Source organism: Nilaparvata lugens, chromosome 1 (genome assembly GCF_014356525.2).
Source record: "Nilaparvata lugens isolate BPH chromosome 1, ASM1435652v1, whole genome shotgun sequence".
Taxonomy (NCBI): domain Eukaryota; kingdom Metazoa; phylum Arthropoda; class Insecta; order Hemiptera; family Delphacidae; genus Nilaparvata; species Nilaparvata lugens.
In genome coordinates, this window is record NC_052504.1 from 95,236,356 (window position 1) to 95,260,751 (window position 24,396).

Genomic DNA, 24,396 nt, shown 5'->3' on the forward strand with positions numbered 1-24,396 from the left:
ATCGATTGAAATATCATTTATTGATCAAGAGAATCCGAGTTAAAACTAGACCTCACTTCGTTCGGTCAATCATGAAACCTTTGCAGGCTTTAAAAGCGTATAAACGATAAAACGATATAAACGATAAACGTATAAACGTTTTATAAACGATACGATAAACGTATAAACGATAAAACGATAAACGTATGCGATGGATTCAGCTACCCACGCTGTATCGGATATGTATTGTGCGAGAAGCTTCTGATTGTGCAGTGTGCACCCCCATGTAACATATCCTGTTTTTTTTTTGTCAATACCTCGTGGATCCCGGAACTGCGGGACAGCGGGACACGTGACACCTTTGCTCCAGTAGCTCCCACCTTTCATTTGTTACACGAGCAGTGTTAGTGTGGTCTACTCTACAAAAGTGAAGCCGGAAGCTCTGCGGTAAGAATCCAAACAGAACACTAGAACATTTTAAATGTTCGTATAGTAGGCCTACTGCAATCACGATGTTGTAAAATCGATCGAATTGTTTCTCTCTATTATCTATTCTACTACTGTTCAATGCTCAATGTTTTGAAGGAGCTCTCAACATAGTATCATCCATGACATTGATTTCACCCAGGCTAATCTATATTGACAACAATCTGATGGAAATGGTTTCATAATGCTTGAAGTATTTCTAACAGCCTCAAAAATGCTCTCAGACATATTCTCATTCCAAAAAAAGACCCAGAAGTTTTGTGGTAAGAAAGAGTCTATACATTACACTAAAACCACTATAGTGAGGACCACGTTATAATGGCAGTGTAGGAAGATAGGAGAAAAGGGTTGCCAGATCTCAGCCTTGCCACCAAACAGCTGATACTGGTATATCTGATCAATTATTGTTGAAAATAGTTAATCATATTTTATTTGTCAAGAAAATATATTTTTTAAAGATGTAATAATAAGTTTTCATGATTGAGATTAAATATTTTGTCAATTAGTTGAATTTCTACATTGTTGATGAACGATGTGGCAACATCGCAATGCGTGAAAGAGATCGCGCCATCTGCTTTGTTGAACAGTAGACAAGGATAGCAACACCATTGCGAATCACACACTGCCATTATAACGTGGACCTCACTATAGTACGGTCTGAAAATGGCTTCAATTGTTTGTCTCCAGAATTCTCATTTCAGTTTTATTGTTATTTTCAAGCGGCACTTTGAGATGCTCTGAACACAAGGTTCTTAAGGAGCTGTAATCCAAGTTGATATCAAAACATAATATTTGTTGGTGCCAATCTGATAAGAAATAGATTTGGGAGATTTAACGTATTGAATGAAAAAGACTAAGAAATTGTCAAAAAACCATACATTTATTGATAATTAGAAAGACCGGTTGTCAATCTCTGATAAACTTTATAGATGAAGTTTACTCTGATAAACTAATCTCAGGTTTATCAGAGATTGACAATGGTGTAATAACCGAAACCGGTCTTTCTAAGTATCAATAAATCTGTGGTTTTTTGACGTTAATTTTCTACAAAGTATTTTAGTACAAAGAATTATCATTGCTCTATAATTAAAATCAGAAAATGATGGAGGAAAGTTGTCTGAACCTAACTTTGTTTGGCGATTCTGAAACATGGGTTATGAAAATTGTTTCTACACCAACTGTAGGGAAGGATGATGAATTGAACTTTTCAGAAAAACCTTTTCGAGTAGTAGAAAGTCATTCTGGTTTTTACGATGAAGTTTTCATAACGCCGTTTTTTAACGATCGGTGATATATTGTCGATTTGTCCTTGTGATTTATCATGTCTCATAAAATCTGTGTTTCCAGTTGGAAATGCTCATTTGCCAGTTAGCCTGGTTTCGGTACATGCAGTTTGCCGACTTCATCCATTTTCACGCTTTGAAGGGTGACTTTTTATAAGAGTTAGTTTCACGTTTCACAAGTTATGACAATCTTGTTTTATGAGATATCAGTACAAACGTCACGCACCAATTGATTTCATTTCTCAACCAAGGCCGTAATTGATTAATTCATGTCCTCTCATATTTATGCTGTATTCTCCTATACTATGATAACGTTTGTTTATGATAATTAACGGATCGAGGCAGGTAGCTACCGTGAAATTGCGGATTAAAATTCATGAGCTACGGGCCTTCAAATCTTATTGCTGAATCAGAAACATTTTGCGGGTGGAAAATATATATAAAGCAAGTGTACATTTACAGAAATTGTGGAATTCATGTGCAGTTTTCATTTTTTAATAAGGCTCTTGTCGCCTGTATCTTTGATTTATCTGTTAAAATTCATAAAAAAATATCAATTTGATTCATATGTTCAAGTTTATGAGAAATTTGAATTTGACTAATCGGTTCAGATTCATGGAAAGTTTTAATTTGATTCATCTGTTCAAATTCATAAAAAGTTTGAATTTGATTCATCGGTTCAAATTCATAAAAAGTTTGAATTTGATTCATCGGTTCAGATTCATGGAAAGTTTGAATTTACATTTATTACATTCCTTAATCACAACATCAAATTAATGATTGGGAGAGAATCAACAGGATAAACCCAAAACTGTTCCTCTCCCTAATTTTGATAAAAATAGTCCAAATGAGGTTATGAAAACACTTTTATAAAGATCACAAAAATTTACAGTCCAAATAAACATTATACTAAAAATTTTGTATCTCGGTTGATCAGAAAGATGAAACAATATTATTACACTTGAAAATGCATTACTAAATTGAAAAATATTAAAAATCTTGATAAATTTGAAGCCAGAAAAATCACAAAAACATTCGCAGAACAGCTGTTCGAGAAAAAAAATTTGATTCATCTGTTCAAATTTATGAGAAGTTTGAATTTGATTTATCGTTTCAGATTCATAAAAAGTTTTTATTTGATTCATCGGTTCAAATTCATGATAAGCTATTTGAATTTGCAATGATACTTGTGTAAATCTAGGCCTAAGTCTCTCTACTACAGTACTGATCATTGAAGAGAAAAAATTGAACAAGCATTGAGAAGAAATTAATATTTCTCAACGAAGTTAATCCATTGACTGAGGATTGTGGATTCCATGTCAAATTTGCTATTGTAATCAGGCTCTAATCGGTTCATCGATAGCATGTATTAAATTTACATCCTATCTTATAGTATCGTTAATAGGTTTAGTTCGTAAGGAACCCTACACCGGTTGGAGGGAACTGTAATAGGATTAGTAGCTCTATCGATTTACCAAATATTTTGTTGGTCGGTGAATCGAATAGTTTAATACGGTAGTTCATTTAAAATGGTTCCTTTTTTCATATTCAATCTTGAAATATAAATAGGCTACATAAACGTTTGGATTTTGGAATGTGGAAATTGATATCAGATGATTTTGTTGTATTAAACTTGAAGGGCTTGAAGTTCAAGTAATAGTAGGTATTGGTTGAAGGGATGATCTTCCCAGTTGTTCGAATGTCGCAACGCACATAGACGTCTGTCTGTCTCCATATGTATGCTCACGTCTGCATACAGACGTTTGATTTTTCTGCTTAAGTGTACGTTCGCCGCTGCATTATTGTAATCCTTTTCTCGTCACTGAACCATCTAGACTATAACCAATCTATGAGTGTGAAATTGCTCCAGTTTCAATAATTTGTATTCGGCTCTGAATCAATCACTGTTTAGTCTCTGAATGTAAGCAGGCTCATGGAAATACTGTACCGTTAGTAAAAAACTACAAATTAGCTCTTACCGTACTCAATAATATCATAGAGAAACAATAGCGTAAGTAGATATCCCATGGTATAGGAAATTTATGTCGCAACTTTTACTGTTATCTCAAGCAGATTACTGTCGATTATTGTCAATTTTTACTGTTTTGTTAGGGTGAGAGTGTATGAACGGCACAATTTGAGAGACTACCAGCGTCACACAGCTGCATAGGAAAGAACTACATGAACTATCGGCTTGGGATAACAGTAAAAGTTGCGACATAAACGCCCTATACCATGGGATATCTACTTATGCTATCGTTTCTCTATGATAATATTGCACCGAGTGTCCCACAACAGGTGTTACAGCTGAAGTTTGTTACATAGATTCCATTTATAGAATTTGCAACAAAAAATGTCCGGTAACATTTTCCAAAGACCTTAAAGAGATATAGACCCACAATGCCTATGCCTTCCCAATGATAACTCTTACTTGAAATTGAAGGCCGCCATTGAGGTATTTTAGCACGAGATATTATATCTTTAAATGTGTAATATTACAAAGGCATTGGTATGTAATAATCTTATAGGTTGCCCCCTCAATGGCCGATTTCAATTTCAAGTACGACACTAGCGCTGCATGTGAGTCTATGCATCTTTAAGGTCTTTGACATTTTCTTATATCGACCTTAGTTTTCGAGATAGGCCTACATATATTTTTCGATATTTTTTTTAAACGTCAATAACTAATGAACTATCAGTCAAAATCGAATTCTAAGGATATGGTTGGAAACATTTTTTTTAGATTAGATTTTTTTTCAAATCAAAATTTTTATTCACAATACAAACAATTGAGGGTCCTGCCAAACCGAAAGGTTTTTCGGCGGGTGCCCAGTTACAGAAAAAAACGAGTTACAAAAATTCTTATAATTTGTTAATTTGTTTGACGTTTTTGAACTTTTTATGAGTGCTCAAAGTTGAAAAAGTACCTACATTCGCCGAGTTCAAAGCCAAATTTCAATAATTTTGAACGCTGATAAAAAGTTCAAAAACGTCAAAAGAACAAATTACATGAAACGTATTGAAAATTTCTCCTTCTTTCCAACTATATCCTTAGAATTCGTTTTCGACTGATAATTTTCCAGTTATTGACATTTTTCCAAAATATTGAAAAATCTATATATCTCGGTAACTAAGGTTGCCAAAAAAAAGGGTTGATAAAATAGGGTTGGCTAACTGGGAACTCGCTGACTCCATGTTGTGAAAACTGCTCTGATCGGTGTAGTATTGATTCATATATTACAGCGAGTGCTGCAATATGCATACTCCATTGCATGGAGTCAGCTAGTTCCGAGTTAGCCAATTCTGTCAACCCGAAAATTTTACTGGACATTTTTTTTGCAAATTTTATATAAAATCTATTGTCTCCGGCTGTCACACCTTTCGAGAGATACTCTGTATAATGATATGAATAATTGAAAAAAATATTAAAATAATATGTTACAGATGAAAGAAACCTATGAGAATAGTCGAAAAATAGTTTTCAAAAATGAAACGAATGTTGTTGAATTGCAGGGTGCAGCCGAGCTACGTGTACCAGTCGCCTTACTTGAGCAGCGCTGCTGCGGCAGCGGCTGCAGCTGCGGCCAACAGTCCGGGAGTGGTGTCGCTGCCGCCTGCGGCCCCGCTCACGCATGCAGCTGCGATGGCCGCCGCGTCGCAGTTCTACGAGTACCAGAACGCCGCAGCAGCTGCAGCAGCAGCAGCCGCAGCTGCAACCTCCTATCCCAGCCAGTATGCTACTAACGGATTCGAGACATACCCCTACACCACACCTGCTGGTATGCGAACATCTCTTTCTACCACATTATTATAGAGATATCAAATATAAATATAAATTGAAATAGATGGATAAATAATATAAATAATAGATAAATAATATAAATAATAGATAAATAATATAATATGAATAGAATAAAAAATATATATTATATAAATTATAATTGATAGATATCAAATCAGTCATCCCAAAACTCAAGGCCCGGTTGCACAAAAGCCAGTTAAATTGTAACTGCGGTTGAATGCCAAGAGAACCAATCAGAGAAGGCTTATTTTAAAGAAAGCCTTGAAAATTTCCCCTACTTTCCAACTATCAGTATATCTGTCTTGAAAAAAGGTTTCTCTGATTGGTTCTCATGGCTTTAATCACGGTTAAAATTCAACGGCTTTTGTGCAACCGGGAACGAGTCTGTCATACGCTTATCATGTTCGCTCTCTCATTTTTCTTCCTCAATTTATCTCACCTTTCACTCTATTTTGAAATGTACATTATTTGTATTATAGGATATTCAACTTAGAATAGGTTATTATCATAGAGAAACAATAGCATAAGTAGATATTCCATGGTATAGGGCGTTTATGTCGCAACATTAGCTGTTATCTCAAGCCTGTAGTCCACGTAGTTCTTTCCCGTGAAGCTTTATGTCGCTGGTAGTCTCTCATATTGTGCCGTTCATACACTCTTACCCGGTAAAAACAGTGAAAATCGACAATAATCGACAGTAATCGGCTTGAGATAACAGTAAAAGTTGCAACATAATCGCCCTATACCATGGGATATCTACTCACGCTATTGTTTCTCTATGATATTATAAATGCTTGAGATTTTGGGATTCATATTACAATCTGAATTCTAATAATTTGAAAACGCGTCTATTGTGTTCATATACATTTGTGCAGGAGTCAGGGAGTTGAATCATACTCATAATTTCTCTATTTTATAACTTTCATCACAGAATATAGCATAGAAGAATATTTATTATAGAAGTTTTCTCTGCTTTCTTGTAAAGTGTGCCTTGTTGCATGAAAAATGAGGTTTGCAATGATTACGTAACATTGTAGATATAAAAATTGCTCAAGTCCAGTTTTCATCAGTATTTCCAACTCTACATTAATTACTTCATTCCTGAAATAATTAATGTAAATTGACTCTGTAAATATTCATAATTTCCTTTTTTTCTGAAATAAATTCACTCTGAAAACACACACAATTTTACTTCAATTTCAGAAATGAGTTTAAATTTGAATGATACCAACGTATTGTGACTCACTCAAGATAAAAATGATCTATTTAAGCATCCAACTGTTTCTCTCTTCTTCCAAAATGTATAGTTCTCTCTCTCTCTCGTCACTCTCCAGAATTAGACCTAAGTTGAGAGAGCCTAGCAGCTCTGTACTAAACTTGTATACTAGAGATACCTCGTACATTTCCAAGCCTCCCGACCCCAAAAATAAACCACAGTTCTTTCCAGCTCCGCACTCGCTCTGCTCTCTTTCTCGCTCTTTCTCTGTGTGTCTTTTCCTCTCTCTTATTCTCTTCATAAGTTATTATAGATATAAGCTACTAAACTACGACACCGTCACAGCTGACACCCCGCCCCCTTTCCCGTACCCTTCAATGAGTTTTATCGGCCATTACCAGAATAGCAAGCTGCAAGAGCTTGAACCAAGTACCCTTTAAAATATTTTCGAGCGGAAGTATGGCAATCTTTAATTAGTTGAGGTTTTATTTGAGAATAGATCTATTTCATTTGATTTCTTATCAATCCTGAAGTAGTCTAGTGAGCTTAGGCTAGTAGGCTAGTTGATTTTGAATATAATTTGCTATGTAATGTAAAATTTATCAATCCTGCAAGATCTTGCATTTGTCACTTGAGTTATTTGAGCGGAAAGGAATCAGTCCTGAATTATTTGACTCCACATTTGAGAATTTCAGTTACGGTATATATAATTTAGATTTTCATAAACCATAAAGTAGTAGTTGTCTCTACCTTTAAATATATTGTGCCATGTAATTTAAATTTCATCAATCCTGCAAGATCTTGCATTTATGTCATTTGAGTTTTGAGCGGAAAAGAATCATTCCTGAATTATTTGACTCCACCTTTGAAAATTTCAGTTACGGTGTATAATTTGGATTTTCATAAACCATAAAGTAGTTGTCTCTACCTTTAAATACCATCTTGTGCCATGTAATTTGAATTTCATCAATCCTGCAAGATCTTGCATTTATGTCATTTGAGTTTTGAGCGGAAAAGAATCATTCCTGAATTATTTGACTCCACCTTTGAAAATTTCAGTTACGGTGTATAATTTGGATTTTCATAAACCATAAAGTAGTTGTCTCTACCTTTAAATACCATCTTGTGCCATGTAATGTGAATTTCATCAATCCTGCAAGATCTTGTATTTTTCACTTAAGTTTTTGAGTGGAAAAGAATCATTCCTGAATTATTTGACTTCCCCTTTAAGAATTTCAGTTACATTATTTAATTTGGATTTTCACCAGTCATAAAATAGTTGACTCTACTTTTTGAATATCCTGTGATATATAATTTCGTTTTTATCACTCGCTGAATAACTTGCAAATTTAATAATGGAACTCTGAAGCTTTTAAACTGATGAAAAGTAAATAAGGTAGGATATAGAAATAAATTATGTGCCACCATTTCAAGTCTAGATTGTCCAATAAAGAACGCTACATTGGTATTATATTGATAGAATCATTAATCACATACAATTTTTTTATAATATGTTTTTCAAAATGAAATAAAAACACACATATATCGTCAAATTCTACAGTTTTATTTGTGTACAGTTTGATATATGTGTGTTTTTATTTAATTATGGAACTGTTCTACAACATTGACAGCGACTCAGTCGAATTTTTAATATGTTTTTCATTACAATTGAATAGGCATTACCTGCGTTTAATAACTGTGACCTTCCAATTATCAATTTTTCAAGTTTTTTGAATTAAAATTTCAAGTTAATAATGATTTAATTAACAATTTAAATGTTGCGTTCTTATGGGACACTCTATATTACACTTGAACATGTCATACATATGATATTTTTCTTCCCTGCAAGAGCATATTTTAATCTGAGAAACATTTTTAAAGTGTTATGTTTTTCAATTTGATTTCAACTCCTTTTTGTGTTGTAAATAGTTAATTATAAAATAATCCCTTTATTTTACTTATACTATTTAAGAATGCTCAGCTCCATAAATAAAATGTACAGATTATCTATAAATTAACGCAATTCTCATTCCACTATCTATCTCACTAACCAAACCCTCGATTCAACTCTAATCCAATTATTTTTGCCAAACTGTTCTCCTGCAAGAGGTTTTTCGACTAAAAATGAGCGTTGATAACATTATTCTGTACATATTTCAGGTCTCACAAAGATAAACCTAGATGGTGAGTGATGTTCAACTCGAAAGCGTCTTTTTGAAATGATTTTTACTGCACTTTTTGAAATGTCACTGATTTTTTTTTAATTTGCTCACAAGTGTATCGATCCTTTTACTTGAATGTCCAATCAAAATGTTCCATCATTTTTCAAGTCCAATTAATCCAAAAATGTTATCACTAGAAATCTTTCAATTTTCAATGAGAAAAAGCTCAAGAATATTGATGTGTATATGAATCTACTGTAGACAAAATATTGTTACCAATCCAATAGAAAGTTGTATACACTTTTGTAAAAGAAAAATTGAATAGAAATACAAACCTCAGTACCCTTTTTGAATTATTTTATCACAACATGTTTCGTACATTCATGCCATTTTCAAGATTGTAATTGTGATAAAATAATTCAAAAAGGGGAATGTTATTTGTATTCCTATTTATATTACAAGTAGCCCTAAACAGAAACGAGACAAGAACAATTGAAGATTGTTTCACTGAAATAATAAATTATGTTTAGATAATATAACTCTCTACAGTAAAAACTGTATCTTAAATGATTTCTTCATTAACTTTTGGCATTTTTCCCACGAAATTGTTACAAAAACAAATGAAAATCCGAATAACAAATTATTTTTCAAAGATAATATAACTCTACAGTAAAAACTGTATCTTAAATGATTTCTTCATTAACTTTTGGCATTTTTCCCACGAAATTGTTACAAAAACAAATGAAAATCCGGATAACAAATTATGTTTCAAAGATAATATAACTCTACAGTAAAAACTGTATCTTAAATGATCTCTCCAATAACTTTTGGCATTATTTCCCACGAAATTGTTACTAGAACAAATGAAAATCCGAATTTGTTTTATTGTGTATTTCGATCTTAACCCAGAAACAAGAAACTTTGTTTACAGTAGTTGTCTTCTATTTTTTCCAATCATAATATTGACATTTTTTATTATAATCATCACATCACATTTGATCAATCTTGAAACAAATATTTGTCATGACAGAAATATATTGATTTTCAATAAATTCATTTAGTGCACAAATGAACTTATAAATGATATTCTAGGTACCTCCTTGTTTTGAATTGGACATTCAACTGCACAGTTTTTCAAATCTATTGTAGTAGTCAATGAGTTCTCACATCTATCGGATTCGAGTGTGTTTTTTTACTTCACATTAGATATCGAGAAGTTTTTAAACATCCATGCAAGTTTGAGTCTGTAATTTTAATTTCTAATCACTATTTGCTACTGGAACGGTTTTTACTTGGTAATGGAAAATTGATTTTGAAAGTGATCTGATTATTTCTCTTAGGATGAGGTACTGATTTTTCATGGATGACCAGTTGTGAATTTGAACATTGCATGTAGAAGTTTTCAATTATTATGATTGTTAAACAACAATGGGTTGGACTACATCCACATGATTGTCTTCCTCAAAGCCATACAATTCTGCATTCTTTACTCGATGTTTTTATGATACATATATGCAACAAATAAAACAATATAGAAAATCTTGAAGCACCCTTTATTTTTAAAAGAAACTTTAAACTAGTTTAACAACTAGTTTCGGTGATCACACCATCGTCAGGTTAATCACCGAAACTAGTTGTTGTTAAAAACTATTTTAAAGTTTTTTTTTAAATAAAGGGTACTTTAAGATTTTTTCTAAAATCGTCAGGTTAATCACCGAAACTAGTTGTTAAAAACTATTTTAAAGTTTTTTTTTAAATAAAGGGTACTTTAAGATTTTTTTATTGTTTTATTAATTTAAAAAGTAGACCATGTGAATGAAGTGTTTTTATATATGCATCACTATGATTGCTTGGTTTTGAATTCTGAATTGTATGCATACATGTCATAATAAACCATTTATCTACTTATCATGATACATTAGCCTATTTGTTTGATCTGGAATAAGAAACCTTCTATATCATTCAACAAAAATTACATTTCTTAAATCGTTCAGTTATTCTTTGCTAAGTAGCCTATATCTGTATATTAATAGAATAGTTCCACAGCAATTTATTAAGAGAATGGTTAATCAGTTTGTTTTACCAGAAACGTTTTCGTTTCCAACTTCCATCATTTACATTCATTTACATTTATTACATTCCTTAATCACAATATCAAATTAATGATTGGGAGAGAATCAACAGGATAAACCCAAAACTTTTCCTCTCCCTAATTTTGATAAAAATAGTTCAAATGAGGTTATGAAAACACTTTTATAAAGATCACAAAAATTTTATATATATTCATCATCGAGAAGATCATGTTAGAATAATGTGTACACATTAATTTCATTTAAACATTTATAAATCTATAAACTTTAATCTAACAATGCATGTCTTGGTCTGGTCTAATTTGACTTTTACCAGTTTTTTATACTCCTCTTTTCCAACAAAATTTTGTATAAACTTTGGCAACTTTATTTCTACTATCACTAACAATGCAAGTTCAAATTTTTCGCCTTAAACAAATGCATACGGTACTGCAATAAAATAATAGAACAATCTTCTTCACTTTGGTACTCTCGAAGGGAATTATATTCGATGAATTAAGGAATAAATAATTTATTAATTAAGGAATATTCAACTCATATTCAATGAGTTGCTATTGAATATGTTTTTGAAGAAAAATAAAATGATCATTGACTCCATTCATTCATTACTTTCTGAATTACTTTTCATATTTCCCAAACTTAATTATTCATTTCTGTTTTGTTGAACATTATGCATTTCAGTTCAGTACTAGCAATCCGAGTCAAAATGAATGTATTCCAAAATCTTTCCAAGATTCTAAATGCTACAGAGCTAATAAGATTAAAAAATATACAAAAAACAATTCAAATTATCAGTTATTATGAATATGTTTTTGAAGAAAAATAAAATGATCATTGACTCCATTCATTCATTACTTTCTGAATTACTTTTCGTATTTCCCAAACTTAATTATTCATTTCTGTTTTGTTGAACATTATGCATTTCAGTTCAGTGCTAGCAATCTGAGTCAAAATGAGTGTATTCAATATTACCTTGTAATTTACGATATGTGACCAATGAAAAATAATAAATTAAATTTGTTCATGAATCAATTCATAAACAGTACCGGTATCTTATTGTCTGAAAACACAAAAAGAACCAAAAGGAATGAATTCGAATTAGCTTTAGAAATGTAGGGCTAAATTCGGACACGTGTTTCAACCAGAGACATTTGAAACCACTGTATTTTCAAACTTAATATTCTTAAATTAGGAAGTAGGATACAACAAGGAGGAGGATATAAGAGGAAGAACACAATGTAGTGCTGTGAGCTGACGAAAATAGTATTTGAGGATAGTGGATGCAACCTTAAAAGTTCCTGCCTGTGAGGATTAAGTATCCCTGTCCCTGTCCCAGCTCTTTTGGTTACATTTAAAAGTGCGGATGGGTGGATTTGATGTAACCTAGGCAGTGGATTCGAAATATTAAAACTGTGCAAAGTCTAAAAATAAACTTTCTACTGGTGATATTTTTCAAAGATTTCCGATTTGTATATCATAAAGGAATCAAAATGATAAAGTTTTCTCAGGAAAACATTTTTTCCGATCATTAATTTTTGAGATATGAGCGCCTAAAGTTTAAATTTTTGGGACAGAACATTTCAAATTTGGTAAGAGATAAATCCATGAGATTTAGAGGATTGATTCTTCATGGTATTGTAGATCTAGTGAAACGAGAATTTTCTGAAAATATAAAGTTTTGATAGTTATTCAATTTACCAAAAATTACCAAAAATAGCTCAACAAAAATTATTTTTGGTCATTTTTAGTAAATTCAATAACTTTCTCAAAACTTTATATTTTCAGAAAATTCTCGATTCACCAGATCTACAATACCATGAAGAATCAATCCTCTAAATCTCATGGATTTATCTCTTACCGAATTCAAAATGTTCTGTTCCAAAAATTTAAACTTTAGGCGCTCATATCTCAAAAAGTAATGTTCGGAAAAAAATGTTTTCCTGGGAAAACTTTTTCATTTTGATAGCTTGATGATATACAAATCGAAAAACTGTGAAAATTATCACCAGTTGAAAGTTTATTTTTAGCCTTTGCACAGCCTTAACTGGATTCAGCTTGAACAAACTACAAACTTTAATTTTTTATACAGCCTAAATAGTTATTCAAACATGTCTAGTCAATTAAGTTTTTACATCATAAAGTTCGCACATAACAGTGACAGGTAAAATATAATTCCCAGGTTCCAATGGTTTTATTCATACTCACTTGACAAGCTCAGTGTGAATACTCCAATCAGAACTCGTGAGAATTTAATTTTCTATGTTTTTGTGTGCGAATCCAACTTAGACCAGCTTGGACTTACTCCTCATGTTGTTTTATTGAGATTTTATTTGATATTTAGAATATATTTCTTATTTAGATGTTTTCAATAATATTATAAAAAAATCATACATAAATCGGTACAAGAAAATCACTCACAGCAGGGAGAGTTGAGGAAGGTGTTGTTTTTTTTATAAAAGATTAGTTGTTGTTAAAAAGACACTCCCAGCAAAAAAAGGATTTAGTGAGTAATGCACCCCCAATGGGAGGCTTCCGGTTGGTGGGATTTAATACCATGATGATTTATAAAACAATATGGAAACTTGAAGTAGGTACCCTCTATTATTTAAAATATTACAACGGCTCAAAATCTTTTTCAAAATGACCTAAGGTCGAAACTAGTCGTTGTAATATTTTGAATAATAAAGGGTACTTCAAGTTTCAATATTGTTTTATTAATTTATAAAAGTAGCCCAATCAAGTATTTTTACCATAATGATTGATTAATTAGTACTATAGGTTCTCCTATAATAACTGCTGAAGTGGAGTGAGTTTCTTTTTCGGCCAATGTATTTAGCAATATAATTATTTCTATGTAAATAGTTGTGATTTGGGAATGTTGTAGCATTTTAATGGTTCATACTGTACGTTTTTATTATCAGCCATCCCCTCATCATCACCTTATATCGGGGCATCGAGCTTCGCTCGTTATTTATTTATTGATAAACAGAACAAAATTTTTCAAAATGATTGGGGAAGGACTAACAGACACAGCCCGAAACTGTTTCTTCCCCGAATTTTGATTTATACATTATAAATAGTCGAAAAAGTAGGTTATGTTCCATACACTTGAATTCAGGTCTAATCTTCAGTCCAAACATTTGAAAACAGAAAAGTTCTAATTTAGATTGTTTACAAACCAAATTGAATAACAAAATAAAACTGTAAACTGTAAAATACTGGTAATGATTAACTTTGAAAATTATTATATACTCTAATTTAGAATGGTGTACCATGTCATGTCAGATTATTTTGATCAAGTTGATTAAATTTTCTATATATTATTTCTTGTGAGATAAGCTAATTGATTCAACAGCTGAACATAATTATGTCTCTCTCCCATCTTCCGTTATCAACAGACGACGAAATTATCATGTATTTTTCCAAGGATGAATAATTATTATCCTTTTTATGACCTTCAGCGAGTTTTCCCAGGGATGAGACCTAGTGTAATCGAATTTTTATATCATAAACCTACTATGTTCCAAATTTTGTGAAAATCGTTAGAGCAGTTTTCGAGATCCGTTGGACTAAATATTTAGCCATATAAATAACCAAATATATAAATACAGAAATTGCTTGCTTATATAATAGGATACTAGCCTATATACTATAGGCTACAAATATCTTAAGAAAGTTGCCTTTGTAGATAAATCATAAAAAAATTTACTGTTTCTAAGAAAAAAAATGAAATCGAATAAATGAGAAAAATGTGAATTATTGTGTTTTAGGTGCGGCCAGCTATGTAACACCGTACGGCTACACGACACTGCCGCAAAGCGCCGGCATACCTACCGCGGCCACGGCTGCGGCTAGCGCCGCATTCACGGGCCTCTCACCGTATTCGGCGGCCGCTGCGGCTCAAGCCGCGTCGCTGCAAGAGGCGCGACTACAGTGATGACTGCAGCCGCTAGGGCGAATTGAAGATCATCCCTAGAACCAGTCACACAAAACAACCATCAAGTGAGACTCACTTTACACTGTCAGCATTGTTATATGCATCATAAAACCGCATACATCATAAATTCCCACATATTAGTGAAAGTGACACAGTGAAAATATAATTGTGAACGTTCTCATGGCACTATTCACACTCGCTCGACCGGGTTGAGTGTGAACAGTCCCATTAAAACTCATGGGAATTATATTTGCATTGTACCGGACACTGATACTGACACTGAGATGTGGGAATCCAGCTCAAATAAGTGTAAGGGTGTGTACACACGCAGAGAGCCGTCAGCGGTCAGAGTTATATTAGGATAATATTTTATCAATCAAATTGAAAATACTAGTGCAGCAACCCTGTTTGTGGAGTAGCCTAGTCAATAACACAAATGTGATTAAATTAGTTGAACATTTATTGAAGTTGTGGAAAATCTCTATAGTTGGAAATACACTGTTTAATTTTTGTGTAGTTGAGAAGTTGATATTGTGGTAATTATTCATATTGAATGAAAAAGACTAAGAAATTGTCAAAAAACCACTGATTCTAATTATCTTTCTATTGACTTTCTAATTATCAATAAATCAGTGGTTTTTTGACAATTTCTTAGTCTTTTTCATTCAATACACTGTTTACTTACTGCCATGGCCATACATATCTAAGTAGATATTTAGCCGCACCAACAAAGCCCCTCCACCTCTCTCGATTCTCCACGTCCTCCTCGGTTGCTCCAATTCTCTCCATATCGGCCTTCACTTGACTCCGCCATTTCCGTCGTGGTCTGCATCTCGGTCGTCGTCCTTCTGGATTTCTTCTCTACACTTTATTTTTATTTATTTATTTACATCAATAGAAAAATTACAACAACATAATATAGAGGCTTACAGCTTCATGCCAAAACAAGCCTAATTTATTTATTGAATGTTATTATTTTCAAGGAATTGAATTGAAAAAAAAATAGAAAACTGTCACATTTCTTGAAGTTAGCAGATTCATCGACAGTTCAGTTCAAGATATACAATGATGTAATTGAAAATCAATTGTTTACAAAAACTGAAACTAAATTAGTAAGAAAGAAAAAACGAAAAATAGCAATAAAAATAGTTACTTGATTAAGATTACTGTCATCTTTTCTTCTCAAAATATGCTCAGCCCATCTGATCCTTCTACACTTGAAATACACTGTTTTATTTGTCAAGTCCAGTTTTATTTATTTGACTACAGTTTCGTGTTTAAAACAACATATAATATTTATCCATTTATTCACAACGAAAACAACGGGTTTCCCAAAATATGTGTCCTTTACACTGCAAATTGAACATCTACATCATTGTATATCTTGAACTGTACTGTCGATGAATCCTGCTAACTTCAAGAAATGTGATAGTTTTCCATTTTTTTCAATTCAATTCCTTGAAAAAATACAGCAATTCACATTACAATTCAATTAAAATTATTTTCAGGAAATAATATTTTCCCACATAGACTATTGGTCCGTGTGTGGGGGAAGAATTCCTCTCTATAATAGCTGTAAAATGAATTTAAATCCTGCAGAATTCTGCCTTAATATTATTCTCACTTAATTATTACAATATTGGAAATAGATAAAGATAAAGAGATATAAATCATTAATAGTTTTTTTCATAAACAGAGCATGATGTCGTGGTTTTTTTAAAGATTACTATAGTATTATGTTGGAGTATCTCCTAAAGTTTTTAAATTACTTATTATAATGTTCAGAGTGCTGCATCGCAGTAACGGAGTTAACAGAGTTCGAATCAGAATCTATATTTAAGGCGAGTTTATGAGGGCTTCTGATGCTTCCCGACCAATACCAAGCAACCATGTGACTATCTTATTCTTTGTAGTTAGCAACACTGCATCCCTCAGCCTCTTTTATTGTAATTGGAAGATTGCGGAGAAGTAGGTGAGCAATACGAAATGGGTTGTTATCGACCGATGTAAAGGTAGCTAGTATTATGGTGGTCAGGTTAGATTCAACAGTAATTGATTCGCCAACGCCAAGAAAAATTTATCTACCTGACATATAAGGGTTTAACCTGTTGTCTCCATGTGTATATTTATGCAAATAAATATTCTATCTGAAACGCTTATCGATACCCATTTTCAACTCTGAACGACTGACCGCTTTATCTGTGCACACACCCAAAGGAACGTTGATTATTGAATCGGTGGCATTGATGACAACACTACATCAATGATTATAAATAAGAAATCCTGATGGTTTATTGGGAAACAATGATGGCGGAATGCTGACAGTCTAAAGGTGCGTACAGATTTACGCGCCGCGAACATGACCAATTCAATTTTAATCAGCTGATGCCAAGCTTTTTATATCTGTATCTTACCGTTTCTGTAAAAATACAGATATAGTCAGCTGATTAAAAGTGAATTGCTCATGTTCGCGGCGCATATATCTGTACGCACCTCAAGAGTATCTCACATTTTCTAGCTGAATTATTTTAGATTAAGTTTGTATAGTCGACAAAAAAAGCTGATTAACAATCTACTTACAGTTGATTGTTCTATTAACAGGAAACAACCTAAACAATATTATCAATTAGAATTTTAAATACTAGTGCAGCAATCTTGATGTGGAGTAGCCTATTATTTCCTGCTTGTTACCAGATGATTTTATTTTCTATCAGTAGTCACACAAATGTGATAGTTTTCTATTCTAGTGGTCAGTCTGAACTTAACAGTTATTGAATCACGAAGAAGAACACTATTCACCTGAAAGAGAAACAACCATTTCTCTTTAGAATATTAGTAAAACAATCATCAAGTACTCACTCCTGATTTTTAAACTATATATATTATTTTTACTTCAACGCTACGTACAAAATCAATGGACGTTCTGTACTTACTTTTTGTTCAACTTTAATTTATTATCTAGATGAGTATTACATACTGTTATGGTTGTATCCTACATAACCTTCATAATCTATTCATGTTGGAGATATAAGTAGCACTGTATACATGCGCTATATTCTCTCAATATTATCTAGTACTGTTATGGTTGTATACTTCATAATCTTTACATCTTTGGAGATACAAATAGCATGCACTATACAATGTGCTATATACTTTCAATAAAATAGTTATATAAATGTGATAGAGTTATAGCCAAAAATAAAGTATATATATCTAGTGTAAAACATAGAATAAAGTTGTTAGTACTTAATAGTTACTACTTGAGTATGCTACGGTACCAAAACATTGTTGTTTATGGAATGAGAATTTCAAGTAACGTAAAATAAGTGGTAAACTGTAGGGAGCTCGATCACTAAGTACTTAATTCGTGCAATCCACTGTACATCCAAGAATGGGAATATATTTTCAACTTTTTTATTGTTGACTTTGATTTGATTTAGCGATGAGAATATCGGATCAATTTATTTTCAAATTTCTGTAATCAATTTTAATGAAATTAGTTCCATAGTTTCTATCACTAGATGCCAATTTCTAATGATTCTTTTAATATTAGAGTAGTCTACTAATCAAGTATCACTTGAATTAAGTAATCCGAATTGATATTATACATTTCATGGGATCCAAAAGCAATTTATTTTTTGATGCAATATTCTTATTCAAAATGAGCATTTACTGTGCATATTAATGGACGTAATATTATACTGTATTCATATGGATGGATATTAGTTTGAATGATTTATCCTAGAAGCTGTTGAAATTTTGAATATATATCAGTAGTTCAGAACCAATGGAAGTAAATAGTACTCAAGTTTATAATGTAGAATTTCTAAAAAGGAAATGAAATGCGGTATGTTCTTGCAATATGTAATTTTAGTATGTGTAGCATGAATGTATGAGCGAATCAAAAACTGTCAATTTTAAATGATAACTTGCGAGTATCTGGTGGAATGCGTTGTGAGGGAAGGACATTTCAAAGAACTTCAATTACCTAGTCAAGTTATGTTATCAAGCTTAATTTATTATGTTGAAAGATGTGAGTAGACGTTTCTCTTTGTAGCATAATTGCACATAAAATGAAAAATTTTAAAGAATCCCTCCATAAAGTTGAGAACTCCCTGTTACATTTAAAGAGCTTACAAATTTCAAAACTTTAAAAATATCTAGTTTTGATAATACATCACAAATATTCAATAAAATACGAGGTTCAATATTTTTGTATAATACCATCAATATTAAAAATGAGACATTAGTAATTTTCAAACGTTTTATAAGAATCCAAAATGAAGTTTGCATTTTATATTTTTGTACTAATTAACACTGTAGTGAGATCAATAGTCTAAATTGCAGTATTGATTAGAGCACTTCTAAAGTTTGAAGATATCATTCAGTTTCATGTAGTTAGAACTTTCAATTTCAAAAAATTGCCATTTCAATAAGATTTATTTTACGTTACCAAAACTGATAATACTTTTTAATTAGGTCAATTTTATAAAATCTACAACAGATGTGCGATAACGGTGAAGTTTTAAATCAAGATTGAACTTTAGTTTAATTTTTATAAAGATTTTAAGAGTTCATAGAACAAATAACATGATTCTTTTCGATCCATAAATTAGATCCTGTCACTTTGAAATGTAGTTGGAAAATCAGTAGACAGCGACTGAATAGAAAAAATAGATTTTTGATTAGCAGAAAAATCTACGATAATCAGAAAGTGCCTGTTTTGAATACAAGTATTTAGTGGACGTTGATTTTTATGGAAGCTCACAGATACTGTATATTTTTTCTCACGATTGAGCATTGCGTTGGTGCAAGTTCCAGTCAATAAAATTGATTAGTTACTTGCGGTTATAAATCCACTATTATTCCAAAATTACTGTATTTTTAAAACAGGTTCGTTGTTAATCCATCAATCACACTTTTATGCTGAGGTAAAGAGACTAAAATTCTTTATTGCAAACTTTTCACAATAATTATAATCTCAAAAGAAATTGATATCTTATCAATATGTAAAATAATGGTTAATCTAGTCTCATAACATATTGTAGAATTATTTTCGCCTTATTAATGGTTAATATTAGGTGATGTCTAGCTGCTTAGTATATTTCATTTAGCTACTAGGTTAATTTAGTTTCAATTCCATGTATAATTTGCCATCAGGGGGCAGATGAACTTAATATTAGGGGCACCAAAGGTGTACTTACTTAGTCTAATAAATACATCAGAATAAACTGAAGTTATAAATATAGGCTATTCTTCGTATGCCTCAGTTATTAAATTGCAACATTTAGTCTTTATTGGATTCTTTCTTTAACCATAATTATATAATGTAATGTTCAACGTACTGAACTGTATCATGAATATATCCAAGTTGCTCACTTTGTATTACTGGCAAATATGATTTGCTAACGTTAATACACAGCTTAGAATCTATTTAGTTTTAGCATTTCATAAAAATGTATTTCTTTCTTCAATGTAAAATTATTTATATCATTATGTATATAGCCATACTGTTATTGTATTAAATTTCTATTTGTAATATCTTTCGTGGAAACAATATTTTGTAATTTGAATGTTCTCTATCAGTACTTAAATCCATATACCGTCCTCGCTAATTCATTTCCCTCGATATTCAATTATAATTTTCATTAGCAAGTGCGATGGCGCATTCCTACTAATTCACTAATTTATTTCCTATGTCCGAGTTTATTGATGCAACAGTAGCTTTTGATAGTAGCAGTATTAATCTGGATTTCCACAGTGTAAGTGCACAGTGGAAATATTATTCTCATCAGTTCTAGTAGAACTACCTCCTCTCAGTAGTCGGCGTCTAAGGAGAATTAGAACTTAAGGAAAGAATATATTTTCCCACTGATATGTGGAAATCCTGCTTAAGAAAGTGCCAGTATAGACCAAGGCTAAAAAAGACACTTTCTAATAAACCTTGGGCTAGTCAAATTGAGAAACAAATTTGTAAATTTGTGAAAAAATTAGTAAGAAAGCGCCCTACCGCCAGTCAACATCACGTGACTCAGTGCCTTTTCAATGTGGATCAATCACACTTAGCGGATTGATTCAGTTGTCAATAACATTATAACTGCAATTCCTAATACAGATTACTGTAACCATCAACAATTTTTATGTTAATTAAACTGAAAGAAAGAATAGATTTTGTACTATTTAATATATATTGTCGTAATAAATATTGCCAATATCTCCTAGTTTTTAAGATATAAATATTATTATGTCGTAAAAATTGAATAAAAATTAAATGTTACTCGTCATTTGATTTTGTTATCCTTCGACTTATTCCTCTACGAAATAGTTAAAGTGGGGTTTACATTATTCAAATGGGTAGGCGACTAGGTGCCACCCCGTCTAGTTGTCCCCTTTTAAAACCGGTTTTTAGGGGACAAGTAGACGTGAGCCATTCCCGTCTAGTTGTCTCCTTCCTGAGAAGGTGACAACTAGTCGGGGTGACACCCTGTCGCTAGGGTGTGAGGTGTCAAGTTGTCGTTTACGGTCATGACTAGTTGGCACCTCCGGTCCAGTAGGTGTCAAGTAGTCGGGGTGACAACTTGACGGCAATGGTATATTTTTACGAGGGTACAAGTAGTCGTCTACGGTCACGACAACCTATCCCCTCGACTCCACTCCACAAGAAATCACCATTCCGGCTGGTTCTTCATTTGAAAGTTGGAAAATGAAGCCTAACTATCAAGTTTATATGAAAAGCCAATACAATTCCTAATTTTGTGCTAGCGCAAGTGTATATAAATATTTTTTTATCCTCATATTAATTACCAGACTTCATGTAATACCTCAGTTGATAACCAGACTGATAGCTTCATCTGCCATATCATTGATGGATGAAAATTTGACTGCCCTCATTAGGCTCAATTTACTCATAAACGGTGCGTCTGACGGGAAAATATAACTGAACAAAATGCGTTTAGAATTGTGTTCTACAAAAGGTTCAGTCATCAAAAGGGCTTATTATTAATTTTTTTCTGTTTTCAACCAACTCGGAAAAAAATGTCCTAAAAATAGCAAAGACGGCGAATATCTCCCGAACCGTGCGTTTCACGGGAAAATGTTACTGAACCAAAAGTGCTTAGAATTCAATTCTACATCATAACCAGTAATAAAAACTGCTTGATCCCTCCTCCCTACGCCGTGGGGGTGTAAGTTGTGCCAACTGGTGCTCTGTAGGTGACAAGTAGTCAGGGTGACACCCTGACGCCAGCGTGTAAGGTGTCATGTGGACATGAGCCATCCCCGTCTACTTGTCTCCTTTCTAAGGAGGTGACAACTAGTCGGGGGGACACCCTGACGCGAGGGTGCGAGGTGTCAAGTTGTCGTTTACGGTCATGACTAGTTGGCACCTTTGGTCCAGTAGGTGTCAAGTAGTTGCGGGGGACAACTTGACGGTATTGGTGTATTTTTTCGAGGGTATAAGTAGTCGCCTATGGCCAAAATGACCAGGTGTCAAGTAGTCGCGGTCACAACTAGACGGCGACCCATTCAAATTACCTTGAATTTAAGAAAACTTGAAACAACAAACAGAAACGTGAATCCACTATACTAATGTAAACCCTTCTTCAAGTTTTGTTGATTCAAAACTTGAGCATGCATGACTTATGCATTAAACTTTAAGGAACAATCTAAACTACAAATGTGAAAACGAGATACAAACAGTTGTCAATCTAGAATGTATAAAAACAACTAGCCTAATTGCAAAAATCGTTACGGTAATTTTTACTCGAACGCTCTTTCAACTTTTCTTGAAGTAAATTTTCAAGTAATATAATAATAATAATACTGAGGGTGATGCTCTAAGGCTTGTGCGTGGGTAATGAGTGAGAGGGATGATGAGAGATGACGACTACTTTTCAGGTAATCGGGACCGACGGCTTATCGTCTCCTTCGAAAGAAGGGGTGGCCGTATCTATATGATGTGGTCAAAAACTTTTGCCCCGGTCAAGATTCGAACTCGGGTTCTCTTGATTATTAGGCTCAACTCACACTTACGCGACTCAGGTCGAGAAGAGACTCGACTCTAGTAGAGAGCATGTGTTTTCAAATGGTGACAGTCGCGGAGACTAGAATCGACTGGTCTTAGTGTCAAATCTAGTCGAGAGCATGACGTGTTTCCAAATGGTGACACTCAGACCAGTCGATTCTGGTCTCCGCGACGTCACCATTTGAAAACACATGCTCTCGACTAGAGTCGAGTCTCTTCTCGACCTGAGTCGCGTAAGTGTGAGTTGAGCCTTAGACCGGCGCTTTATCACTCACTCCAACGAGTCACCCAATATTTTGGGAGTTGGAAAATAAAATGAGAACGACGATACATAAGTACCATCTTTGAAAGGTAGTCAAGACACTGAAAGGAAGAGCTGGATTCTCAGATATCAGTATCAGTGGAAATATATTTTCCATGAGTTCTGATTGGATTGTTCCCACTCAGCACAGCATAGCGAGTATGAATAGTCCCATTAAAACGTGTGGGAATAATATAGTCCAGTCAATATAGACATAAAAATGGGGGTGTGCTTGCAATTTATATTGTAGTTCTGATTTTCTAATATGTTATTTGGATACATGAGAGAAGTCCAGAACCAAATTCTTCATGCAAAATTTCCTTGTGCTATATACAGAGTAGCCCAAAAAAACTCGTATTTTCGGTTAATTTTGCAGTTTTCAGCTATTTCCGCCAAATCCAGTGATCGGACAGGAAAATTTGCTCTCGCCTTTTTTCAAGATTATAAAATTCTGAATGAAATGAGATCATTCGGAACTCTCTATCTCCAATGAGTACTGAGTTATGACTTTTCAAAAATGAGTGAAATTTCAATAAAAAAAATCAATCTTGATATTTAGTATTTGATCAACAATATATCCCGATTGTTACAATCTAGATGTAAAATTCAAAATCCCTCTGGGCGTAATTTTGTGCTCTACAATCTGAGACTAGGTAGAGCGCTCTACTTCATATAGATTTCCAGGTATATATAGAACAAGGAAATTTTGCATGAAGAATTTGGTTCTGGACTTCTCTCATGTATCCAAATATGTAATATATTAAGAAATCAGAACTACAATATAAATTGCAAGCATCAATGTAAATAGTGACTGGACTAATATTATTACTGTACCAGTCAGTGAGAAAAGATAGCATAAGAAGATATTATTCATGGTAAAGGTCGTTTATATTCCAAATTTCAAACAGATTTTTTGTTAACTCGACTCGATTACTGTCGACTACTACTGTCAATTATTACTGTTTTGGCCGGGTGAGAGTGTAAGACCGGCAGATAGAGAGACTACCAGCATCACATACTATCACGAAAAAGAACTGCTAAGACAATCGGCTTGAGTTAACATTGAAAATTGGAATTTAATCGCCGCCCTATACCATGGGATATCTTCTTGACTGAC

General features: G+C 33.0%; 1 protein-coding gene across 2 annotated transcripts in view; it reads left to right on the forward strand.

The window, feature by feature from the left end:
- LOC111057122 (RNA-binding protein 24-B) overlaps positions 1 to 21,239 on the forward strand; it is a 136,290-nt gene extending 115,051 nt beyond the window's left edge. The window contains exons 4-6 of one of the 2 annotated variants that reach the window (XM_039419666.1): positions 5,262 to 5,527; positions 8,927 to 8,950; positions 14,789 to 21,239. In XM_039419666.1, coding sequence (XP_039275600.1) covers positions 5,262 to 5,527; positions 8,927 to 8,950; positions 14,789 to 14,955 — 457 coding nt within the window. In that variant the 3' untranslated portion in view covers positions 14,956 to 21,239. The remainder of the gene's footprint in view (positions 1 to 5,261; positions 5,528 to 8,926; positions 8,951 to 14,788) is intronic. The other variant, XM_039419667.1, reaches the window with a different exon arrangement.
- The last annotated feature ends 3,157 nt before the right edge of the window (positions 21,240 to 24,396 follow it).